Genomic DNA, 12,561 nt, shown 5'->3' on the forward strand with positions numbered 1-12,561 from the left:
TCGACCATTACATCTCTGATACTTGGGCTCGTAACTGGACCACAGTACTAGTAAGTTCTTCACATTGAGACTTCAATTGGATGTTTTCTCTATGACATGCTGAACGACTTGGTATTACACCCCAAACATCAGCAGCACGAACACCCAGACCATACATAACCGCATCACCATTTCGATCATTACCCATTACTTTAGAAAAAACATCATCTGGTCCAGGCTTATCGATCGAGCCCTCGGGAAGATTAGAACTATGTTGTTGCATCTGTGCCTATATTAGACATAGTCATAAAAATAAGGTATTTATTTTAACAGTACCAAGAACACATAGAAAAAATATGTGTATGAATATATAAGCATATTACTTACAATTGCATTTGAAGCTTCCAAATTTTTGGTAGTTCCATCTTTGGAGAAACATGCACGAAACATTTCCAATCGACTTGGATCTTGTCCCTTAGATGCTTGTTTGAATAAAAAGAAAATAAGTATTAACAATGGATATCGACATGTTACATTAACAATTGCACTATCTCATACAATCACCTTTAGCTCTTCGCGGACTCGAGCATAACTTTTTTTACCCGTTACTTGAACCATCTTCTTCTTTGCCCGATTCGCCTTGGTTTTTTCACTTACGAGCTTCAGTAGACAAGTGAAATTTCAGAATGGGAAATAAACTAATGTTATTTATAGTCGTAGGCTATTTCATACCTTAGACTTTTCTTTATTCCAATACTTCACAAGTTTCTTCCATTGTTTTTTTTGCACTTGTTTTGGCCTAGAACTTATTTGTTCCTTCAGTGACAAAGACGGATCATGGTATAGTTCCTTAATTCTTGCCCTCCAGTTCTTCACCTTCCGCCCAAATGATTGCAATATCCAGCCTTTAGCAACTTCAGGAATATCAAATTTTGTCTAAAAATGAAACAGGTTACATGAGAAAACAAATACTTAAGTGATGTAGTGCGTGGTACGATAAATGAAGATCAAACACGTTGATTCTACGAATACCCGTGTAGTTCTTCCCCAACCCCAAAATTCAACCCAAAGGGCACAGAATTTGAAGTGAAAAATCAGTTTTCTCAAAATTCAAGTCTGACCTTTTCATTATCTTTAGCAACATATAAATAGAGACTGAAATTCGAAAATGGGCCTAAAACACACTTGGGCCAAAAACTAGAACAAAACAAAAGTCCAAAAAACCCACTAAAAAACATAAAACATAAAATAACTCATGGAAATAAGCGTTTTTTGGCCCGGACTAAATAACCCCCGTAGCCCAAGTTAGAGCCATTTTAGTGAGGCCCCTTTTGTTACGCGGTCTTGGGCCTCCAAATACAAAATAGCCCGCTCCTCTACACTTGGGCCTGCATCACTTACCCAAGAATTCCGTTCTGGGAATTCCAACCGTAGAAATATAGGTTCTACCTCTGCACCATACTGTCACACCCCGGCCGCGTATAACATGCAACCGCGGCGGAAACGCCGGGGAGTGTCGTGGACAGAATTAAATTGTTTCATGACCATGGCATACAAGTTGTATTTTATTTATAAACAAAGGTGTTACATTGTCTTGGAAAGAAAGTACGGATATTCAAAACATAATTAAGCTAGTTCACACTTCATTTTTAGGCTCTAAGGCACAGGTCCGCCCTAGTGTCATGATCATCATCCTATGGAATAGCTCCTGAAAACACATGTGAAAGTAGGTACGTCAGCATAAAAATGCCTGTGAGATACATAGGTTTTGTGAAAATGGGATTCATGACTTGAGTTTTAAAGAATGTTTAATAACAGTCAGTCATGAACCTTGTAATTTGTTTTGCTTTGTAAATCATTTGAAAAACGATAACATCAAACGATATGTATAGATAAGTGCAAGGTTAAACGAATAACCAAGTAGAATGAGTTGAATAAGCTAAGTTGTTTGTGAAAATAATGTCTTGTGAAGAATATGTTACTTATGTAAAGTGTAATGTGTCTAAACTGAAATGACTTAGATAACGCCACGATATGTAATATTATACAAACATTTATATATAGGAAGTACCAGCGGCGTATCCACCATGTTGGTATCATTTTACATACGCCCCGTTACTTGAATCATTTACCCAAACCAATCCACCATGTAAATTGTTCATGTGTAAACCAAATGTCAAGTGTTATTGTAATCCATGTCAAGTGTTTATGCTCAAGTGTAAACCACCAAATGTATATGTCAATGTCGACGTGTTTATGTTCAATGTAAATCATGTAATGTGTAATCCCAAAATGTATCATGTATGGTAAGCGAAATGTATCAACTTAAACCATATGTAAACTGCACAAAACAAGTCGTTGAAGTAACACGTGGTTTAAATCAACGTTATGTTCTGTGGAAAAATGCATGCTCTATTGATATTAACATTTATGCGGTATTGTAAACTATGCATACATCCAAGCCTTGAGACTGCGGCGATAAACCCTTAAACAAATTAAAGGTTTATCTAAGTTATGTATATCGAATTCGGTCATTCCTTCCAGTCCTATCAAACCCAGGACTTCAGGAATGGGAGTTGTCAATTCCTATGGTACCACTACCTACTAACGAACGGCGTAGCTAATGTTAATGAATGTATTGTCCCATGTTAAACAAACCAAATGTCATAGCAAAATGAAGGCATGTGCCCATATGCTGAGTAAACATATGCAGCAGAAATGTGCATGTAAATCAATGTGTCCATATGCTGAGTAAACATATGTAACAGAAATGTTCATGTAAATCAATGTGTCCATATGCTAAGTAAACATATGCAACAGAAATGTTCATGTAAATCAATGTGTCCATATACTGAGTAAACATATGCAACAGCAAATGTAATGTAAATCAATGTACTAAGTATGCACACAATGGGCATACATAGCATAAAATGTAACGAAATCATGTACTATTATGTACTAATGAGCATAGCAGATATACGATGTGAAAACATGGAAAGCATGAAAGTAACAGATAGGCACATGTGTTTCACCCCAAAACAGTTTGGAAACAGTAAAAGATGGGGTTCTATGTACTCACCTGAGATTGCTTTGAGTTCCTGTATAATAACCAGATAATGCTAAAGATCACGGGATATCAAACGGCACCTAATAGGTAGCTATGTTAATATACTAGACCAAATCAGAAGGATCGGATAGTACGCGGGTTCGTAAACCAAACGAGTATGGAGACTCGTGTAATATGGTTTAACAAAGCCTACATACTAAAATGAAACTTAACCTAAGTGCTTACGGTCCATCACGACCCGTTTAGGTAGCTTATGCCACCTTACGCGTCGTTCGCGTAGAACGCGTCTGGAACGCCTAACATCGTGACCACAAGGTATAACCTCGGAAGGTTATAGCTATGGTCACCTAATGTGTTTGGTCAGGTCCTAATGACCGACAAAATGGGTCGGGTTCGAAAGCATAAGCGATGGTTTAGATCGCTTACCTTACGACCCTATATAAGCACTAAACTAAAAGTGACGAGCTAAGCATGTTAGAACATGCTTAACTAAGTTTGAAAACAGGTTTGACATCAAAACAAACGGCTTTGATGCTCACGAGTAGTTTGGTTACAAAATATGCAAGAATGCACATTTTGGCCGAAACTACGACTCGTCACTGAGCCTAGATAACGTGGTGATCAGTAGGTATGGTCACTATGGACCATAACCATCGTGATCACGCTCACGTTATGAAGTTCCATGAACTTCGCATCGACCATAAGCTGGTCAATGCAGAAAGTCAACAAAACGTTGACTTTCGGACTCGAAAAGCGAATAAAAGAGCGAAAGAAGACTTACGGAGGGTCCCCGAGTGCTAATCAAGATCAAACAGCTCAGGTATGAAACAATGGTTTCAACTTAGAGCTTTAGGATCTGATTTTGTGATTATTACACTAAAGGGGGGGGGGGGTATTTATAGGAAAAGTGGAACCGTTAGGATCGTTTTATCGAATATCGTGCCTTGATCTCGTGCGTACATGTGTCCAGGGGTTAAATACACTGAACTTGGCCCTTGGCCCTTCATTTGGGTGAAAAGGCATCGCCCTTTGATCGAACGAAAGGCCAGATTCTGCATTAAATGCAAAAATCTTTCTGTCAGACATCCCCACGCGGCCCGCCTCACATTTGGGCAGAACTCACGCGGGCCGCCTGGCCCTCTCTGATCTGCACCACTTGCAGAATTTACACATTTGGTCCCTGTTGCGTGTTTAAGCTATTTCCAGCCCTTCTAAGACCTGTAAAGCCATCTTTAAGGCCCCAAAATGATGCCTAAACATTGTGGACATGAAACATGCCCAAAAATATGTCGGATGTCGGTTCGTTTGGCCGTACGATCGCGATGTTCGCTTAATTACGACGGAATGCGCATAAGCGCGAAAGACGATCCAAATGACGCGACGAATGGATTTTTCTCATGCCAAACACTAAGGCATAATATAAGGATGCTTACATAAATTTTTGGATGTCCGGATGTATTCAGAACATAAGTTATGCGCGAAAGTGCAAACTTATGCACTTTTTGACACTTTTAGTCCCTGAATGATCCAAAAGTTTGTTTTAGCATACCAAGCTTCTCAAAGCCTATTTCTAAGCTATGTAAAGGATATTTATGGTATGTTTAACTTATGGACATGTTCCGGAATGTTCGTTACAGTTCAAATTGGCATACTTTCGCAGTTTGTCAAGTTTAGTCCCTGTAAGCGAATTAACTTGTTTTTGCTATACCAAAGCCTTCAAAACTTATTTCTAAGTTATGTAAAGGTTATTTAAGGTATGTTGAGTATATGTTGATGTTCCGGGGTATTTGTCGCATTAAACTGAGTACGTTTACGCACTAGTTTGCGTATAATTCTCCAGAAAGCGATGTAGAGTTTGAATTTGAACAAAAGTCAAAACATGAAAAATGCAGAACACAACCAAACAAACATTTGGGATCAAATAACATTATTTTATTGATAATTGGACTGTTCATGATGATTACAGGCACAAATGTTACAGTCTCCCCTACTTGTGGAAATTTCGTCCCGAAATTTATTTAGAGGAAACTCGTGGAAAAAGATGCGGATATTTTGCCTTCATTTGATCTTGACGTTCCCAAGTAAACTCGGGTCCACGCTTAGATTCCCAACGAACCTTGACCAAAGGAATGCGCTTGCGTTTAAGCCACTTGACTTCACGTTCCATGATTTCTATCGGTTTCTCAACAAACTTCAGTGTTTTATCAACACGAATTTCGTCAAGCGGTATGTGGAGGTTTTCATCAGCTAAACACCTCTTGAGATTGGACACGTGAAAGGTTGGATGAACATTTCCAAGTTCAGGAGGTAACTCAAGTCTGTAGGCTACCTTACCGATTCTTTCGACGATCTTGAATGGTCCAACATATCTAGGTGCAAGTTTTCCTTTCTTTCCAAATCTGATCACACCTTTCCAAGGTGAGACCTTAAGTAATACACGATCACCGACTTGAAAATCCAAGGGTTTGCGTTTTAGGTCCGCGTAATTCTTCTGACGGCTTCTAGCTGTCTGAAGGTTATCACGAACTTTCTTTACCTTTTCTGTTGTCTCTAAAATGAGGGCAGGTCCAGTAAGTTGAGCCTCGCCAATCTCATTCCAGCAGACTGGTGAACGACATTTTCGACCATAGAGAGCCTCGAAAGGAGCCATGTTGATGCTGGAGTGATAACTGTTGTTGTAGGAGAATTCAATCAATGGAAGATGTGAATCCCAACTACCACCAAAGCCGATCACACAAGCTCTAAGCATATCCTCCAGTGTCTGGATTGTTCTTTCAGATTGACCATCCGTTTGCGGATGATAAGCTGTGCTCAGATTAAGTTGGGACCCCATAGCAGATTGCATGGTTCTCCAAAAGTGAGAAGTGAAACGAGCATCTCTGTCAGAAATGATGCTCAAAGGAACACCATGTCTAGCTACAATTTCATCCACGTAGATTTGAGCAAGTTTGTCAGCCGAAAAATCCTCACGGATTGGTAAGAATGCGCTGACTTTGTAAGACGATCCACGACTACCCAGATGGCATCGTGACCTTTCTTTGTGCGCGGAAGTTTAGTAATGAGATCCATAGTAATGTTTTCCCATTTCCAAACTGGGATCTCCGGTTGCTCTAATAATCCGGAAGGACGCTGATGTTCATCCTTAACCTTAAGACAGGTAAGGCATTTAGACACGTATAAGGCAATGTCTTTCTTCATACCAGGCCACCAATACTGTATACGAAGATCCTTATACATCTTATCTGAGCCAGGATGAATGGAATAACGAGACTTATGGGCTTCATCCATAAGCAAGGTACGAAGATCATCTTGGCTTGGGACCCACAAACGGTCCATGAAATAGTACGATCCATTGTCTTTCAGTTCAAGAGCAGGTGTTATGTGATAAGGGAATTCCTTATTCATTAAACCTTGTGAAACACAAGCTTGTTGAGCCTGAGAAATACGGGCTTGGATGTCGGTTTGAATAACAGATTGGACACGAACACAATGAAGCTTAGTACGTTCCTTGCGACTTAATGCATCGGCTACGACATTCGCCTTACAAGGATGGTAGCGAATCTCGCAGTCGTTGTCGTTTAGAAGTTCAACCCAACGTCGTTGTCTCATGTTGAGCTCTTTTTGATTGAAGATATGCTGAAGACTTTTGTGGTCTGTGAAAACCACACATTTTGTACCATACAAGTAGTGTCTCCAGATTTTGAGAGCGAAGACAACTGCACCCAACTCAAGATCATGAGTGGTGTAGTTCTTCTCATGTATCTTCAACTGCCTTGATGCGTATGCTATGACTTTGTTTCTTTGCATTAGGACGCAGCCAAGGCCTAATTTAGATGCGTCGCAATAAACGACAAAATCATCGTTGCCCTCAGGCAATGTTAGGACAGGCGCGTCGCAAAGCTTTTGTTTCAAAGTCTGAAACGCTTCCTCTTGTTTGACTCCCCAATCAAATGGCTTGTTCTTCTGAGTTAGAGCAGTTAGAGGAACTGCAATCTTCGAGAAATTTTCTATGAAGCGGCGGTAATAACCCGCTAGACCAAGAAAAGAACGAACTTCAGTAGGGGTAGTAGGTGTATCCCAATCCTTAATCGCACTGATCTTGGAGGGATCTACATGAATACCTTGTTCGTTGACAATATGTCCTAAGAATTGAACCTCTTTAAGCCAGAATTCACACTTGGAGAATTTGGCGAAAAGTTGTTCTTTCTTTAGGAGTTCCAATGTAAGACGAAGATGTTGCTCATGATCAGCTCGCGTCTTAGAATATATCAAAATGTCGTCAATGAAAACGATGTTGAACTTATCTAAATAAGGCTTGCAGACCCTATTCATTAAGTCCATGAAAACAGCAGGAGCATTAGTCAAACCGAATGGCATGACTGTGAACTCATAATGTCCATAACGAGTACGGAACGCTGTCTTGGGAATGTCTTCTTCATGTACACGAAGCTGATGATATCCAGATCGTAGATCAATCTTTGAAAAGTAAGATGCGCCTTGTAATTGATCGAAGAGATCATCAATGCGAGGTAGGGGATATCGATTTTTGATGGTAAGCTTGTTAAGCTCACGATAATCGATACACATCCTAAAAGATCCATCCTTCTTCTTTACAAAGAGAACGGGAGCACCCCAAGGTGAAAAGCTAGGACGGATAAAACCTTTGTCGGAGAGTTCCTGCAGCTGTTTAGACAACTCTTGCATCTCGGACGGTGCAAGACGATATGGAGCTCTGGCAACGGGATTTGCACCAGGTACGAGATCAATACGGAACTCGACTTGGCGTGCTGGAGGTAGACCAGGTAAGTCTTCAGGGAATACTTCGGAATAATCCCGAACGATAGGAATATCTGAAATAGACTTACCCTTGCCTTTATCTGCTGTAACATGTGCTAAGAAAGCCACATAGTGCTTTCGCAGATACTTCCGTGCTTTAAAACAAGACATGAGTTTGAGACCACCGGCAGGCTTCTCACCACGAACTTGTAGGATCTCGCCTGTCGACAGCGGTATACGAACAATCTTCTCAGAACATACTATCTCTGCGCGATGCTTAGATAACCAATCCATTCCCACTATAACGTCGAAGCTTCCAAGTTGCATTGGCGTGAGGTCAATAGGAAAAATATGGTCGTTAAGGTTTAACTGGCAGTTACGTAGAACGGAATTAAGAACAATGGGTTCACCACTGGCAACCTCTACTGTCAAAGGTTTACCTAGTTTCGTTCTAGACACGCGAAGCATTGTCTCAAAAGACAATGACACAAAGCTCTTGTCGGCACCCGAATCAAAAAGAACAGATGCTGGCTGATTATTAATAAAGAACGTACCGTTCACCACCTCGTTGTCTGCTTGTGCTTCTTGTGCATTCATGTTGAAGACTCGTCCTAGTGCCGGTGCCGGATTCTGGTTTGCATTCTGGTTCTGGTTGACTAGTCTTGGACACCGATTTCTGTAGTGGGTCAGATCCCCACAGTTATAACAAGCACCTGGTGGGTAGTTTGGTCGTGCAACCTGACCCTGTTGTTGAGCAACTTGTGGAGCAGGGTTCTGTACTGCGCGGTTCTGAGCAAACCGACAAACATTGGCAAGATGACCTGATTTCCCACAGTTAGTACAGAAACGGCACTGATATTGCGGCTGATGGTGACTGTTGTATTGATTGCACAAAGGTGCACTTCCTGAGTAGGGTTTCTTTGCTGGAGGCTGGTTGGGAGCTGCCTGGTTAGCTTGGGCAGTCACAGCAAAATTTTGGGAAGCCTTACGCTTCCTTGACCCCCTTGAGGAACCAGAGTCCTTTCCCTTCTTGTTCTGACCTTTCTTACTATCCTCCTTGTCAGCCGACTGCTTCTTGCCCTTGTCACCCTTCCTGTGTAGTTTATTCTTTCGGATCTGTGACTCAGTCAACGTCGCCGATAACTCGATTGCCTGACGGAGTGTAGTAGGGTTGCTACCAGTAAGGATGTCTTGTACTGAGTCAGGTAGGCCGTCGATGTACCTTTCGATGGCCTTATCGAGTGGGGTAACCATAGTTGGGCAAAGAAGACTCAACTCCTCAAACCTATCTGTATAAGCCCTGTGCTCGCCACTATCTTGCCTCAACACATCAAATTCTTTCTCCAACGCTCGTTGCTCATGACGAGGACAAAACTCCCTCATCATAAGAGCTCTCAGTTCAGCCCATGTTTGAGCTAGAGCAACTTCTGCACCTTGATCTCTCATAACCCCATTCCACCATGTTAGAGCCCTCTTCTGAAACACGCTTGAAGAAAACTCGACCTTGCGATTATCCGGACACTGCACGTGGCGAAATGTGTTCTCGATGCTCTCGAACCACTGAAGAAGCCCAGTTGCTCCCTCAGAACCACTAAACTTGAGTGGCTTAGCCGAGCTAAAATCCTTGTATTTGCATGTACCATTGTTGTTGTTATTGGCCTGGTTCCATTGAGCAAAGAGATTCGGAAATTGAGCAGCCATCTGCTGCGCAATAATCTCCGCCAGCTCGGCAGTGGCTATCTGGTTGTCGCGTCGAGGGGGCATTCTAGAAGAGAAAAACATGAAATGAAACGAGTGAGATGATTGGATGAAGAGAATGAGACGAAACAGAATCAATAAAAGCAAAGATGGTGGTTATGCATCGCAATGCAAACAAGCGATATGAAATGTCTAGTCAAAGTAAATGGGTCAGAATTAGTGTATCGCGAAGACATGCTCGCCTATAAGTGAACACTCACCCCAAGAGTTCCCAGGTAAGAGTGACTGGTCCGATTATGTGGATTTGTACGAACACTCTAGCCTTAGACAGAAAACCCAGGGTACAGGCATTCATTCTTCCAGTTCGCACGTGTTCACACTATTAACCCAAAACTTTGACGGGATTTTTTGAAATCCAAAGAGGTTCAAAGCCATATAACAGAGGGTTCAAAACCTTATAACAGAGGGTTCAAAACCTTATAATAGAGGGTTCAAAACCTAGTAATCAATCATCCTAGAACAGATGATTAATTTTCAAGCGGATTCGGAACCGAAGTTCCCGTTGTGGTTATCACCTAAGGATAGGTGATGTGCATGTTTTAAACTCTAAACACAAGATAACTTGTGTTAGGGTCCTAGAAAGTTATAGTCTAGGTCAAGCATTACTAATAACATAATTCCCTATAACCAATGGCTCTGATACCAACTCTTCTGTCACACCCGGCCGCGTATAACATGCAACCGCGGCGGAAACGCTGGGGAGTGTCGTGGACAGAATTAAATTGTTTCATGACCATGGCATACAAGTTGTATTTTATTTATAAACAAAGGTGTTACATTGTCTTGGAAAGAAAGTACGGATATTCAAAACATAATTAAGCTAGTTCACACTTCATTTTTAGGCTCTAAGGCACAGGTCCGCCCTAGTGTCATGATCATCATCCTATGGAATAGCTCCTGAAAACACATGTGAAAGTAGGTACGTCAGCATAAAAATGCCTGTGAGATACATAGGTTTTGTGAAAATGGGATTCATGACTTGAGTTTTAAAGAATGTTTAATAACAGTCAGTCATGAACCTTGTAATTTGTTTTGCTTTGTAAATCATTTGAAAAACGATAACATCAAACGATATGTATAGATAAGTGCAAGGTTAAACGAATAACCAAGTAGAATGAGTTGAATAAGATAAGTTGTTTGTGAAAATAATGTCTTGTGAAGAATATGTTACTTATGTAAAGTGTAATGTGTCTAAACTGAAATGACTTAGATAACGCCACGATATGTAATATTATACAAACATTTATATATAGGAAGTACCAGCGGCGTATCCACCATGTTTGTATCATTTTACATACGCCCCGTTTCTTGAATCATTTACCCAAACCAATCCACCATGTAAATTGTTCATGTGTAAACCAAATGTCAAGTGTTATTGTAATCCATGTCAAGTGTTTATGCTCAAGTGTTTACCACCAAATGTATATGTCAATGTCGACGTGTTTATGTTCAATGTAAATCATGTAATGTGTAATCCCAAAATGTATCATGTATGGTAAGCGAAATGTATCAACTTAAACCATATGTAAACTGCACAAAACAAGTCGTTGAAGTAACACGTGGTTTAAATCAACGTTATGTTCTGTGGAAAAATGCATGCTCTATTGATATTAACATTTATGCGGTATTGTAAACTATGCATACATCCAAGCCTTGAGACTGCGGCGATAAACCCTTAAACAAATTAAAGGTTTATCTAAGTTATGTATATCGAATTCGGTCATTCCTTCCAGTCCTATCAAACCCAGGACTTCAGGAATGGGAGTTGTCAATTCCTATGGTACCACTACCTACTAACGAACGGCGTAGCTAATGTTAATGAATGTATTGTCCCATGTTAAACAAACCAAATGTCATAGCAAAATGAAGGCATGTGCCCATATGCTGAGTAAACATATGCAGCAGAAATGTGCATGTAAATCAATGTGTCCATATGCTGAGTAAACATATGCAACAGAAATGTTCATGTAAATCAATGTGTCCATATGCTGAGTAAACATATGCAACAGAAATGTTCATGTAAATCAATGTGTCCATATGCTGAGTAAACATATGCAACAGCAAATGTAATGTAAATCAATGTACTAAGTATGCACACAATGGGCATACATAGCATAAAATGTAACGAAATCATGTACTATTATGTACTAATGAGCATAGCAGATATACGATGTGAAAACATGGAAAGCATGAAAGTAACAGATAGGCACATGTGTTTCACCCCAAAATAGTTTGGAAACAGTAAAAGATGGGGTTCTATGTACTCACCTGAGATTGCTTTGAGTTCCTGTATAATAACCAGATAATGCTAAAGATCACGGGATATCAAACGGCACCTAATAGGTAGCTATGTTAATATACCAGACCAAATCAGAAGGATCAGATAGTACGCGGGTTTCGTAAACCAAACGAGTATGGAGACTCGTGTAATATGGTTTAACAAAGCCTACATACTAAAATGAAACTTAACCTAAGTGCTTACGGTCCATCACGACCCGTTTAGGTAGCTTATGCCACCTTACGCGTCGTTCGCGTAGAACGCGTCTGGAACGCCTAACATCGTGACCACAAGGTATAACCTCGGAAGGTTATAGCTATGGTCACCTAATGTGTTTGGTCAGGTCCTAATGACCGACAAAATGGGTCGGGTTCGAAAGCATAAGCGATGGTTTAGATCGCTTACCTTACGACCCTATATAAGCACTAAACTAAAAGTGACGAGCTAAGCATGTTAGAACATGCTTAACTAAGTTTGAAAACAGGTTTGACATCAAAACAAACGGCTTTGATGCCACGAGTAGTTTGGTTACAAAATATGCAAGAATGCACATTTTGGCCGAAACTACGACTCGTCACTGAGCCTAGATAACGTGGTGATCAGTAGGTATGGTCACTACGGACCATAACCATCGTGATCACGCTCACGTTATGAAGTTCCATGAACTTCGCATCGACCATAAGCTGGTCAATGCAGAAAGTCA

At 40.7% G+C, this 12,561-nt stretch overlaps 1 protein-coding gene across 1 annotated transcript in view; it reads right to left on the minus strand.

Moving 5' to 3' along the window:
• Positions 1 to 7: 7 nt before the first annotated feature.
• The window catches only part of LOC110896998, a 71,665-nt gene continuing 59,111 nt past the window's right edge, over positions 8 to 12,561 (minus strand). The window contains exons 2-5 of the mRNA XM_022143963.2: positions 712 to 915; positions 544 to 639; positions 367 to 462; positions 8 to 268 (exon numbers count right to left, since the gene is read on the minus strand). Of these exons, the coding sequence (XP_021999655.2) occupies positions 8 to 268; positions 367 to 462; positions 544 to 639; positions 712 to 915 (657 nt within the window). The remainder of the gene's footprint in view (positions 269 to 366; positions 463 to 543; positions 640 to 711; positions 916 to 12,561) is intronic.

The sequence above is a fragment of the Helianthus annuus genome, chromosome 12 (assembly GCF_002127325.2).
Source record: "Helianthus annuus cultivar XRQ/B chromosome 12, HanXRQr2.0-SUNRISE, whole genome shotgun sequence".
Taxonomy (NCBI): domain Eukaryota; kingdom Viridiplantae; phylum Streptophyta; class Magnoliopsida; order Asterales; family Asteraceae; genus Helianthus; species Helianthus annuus.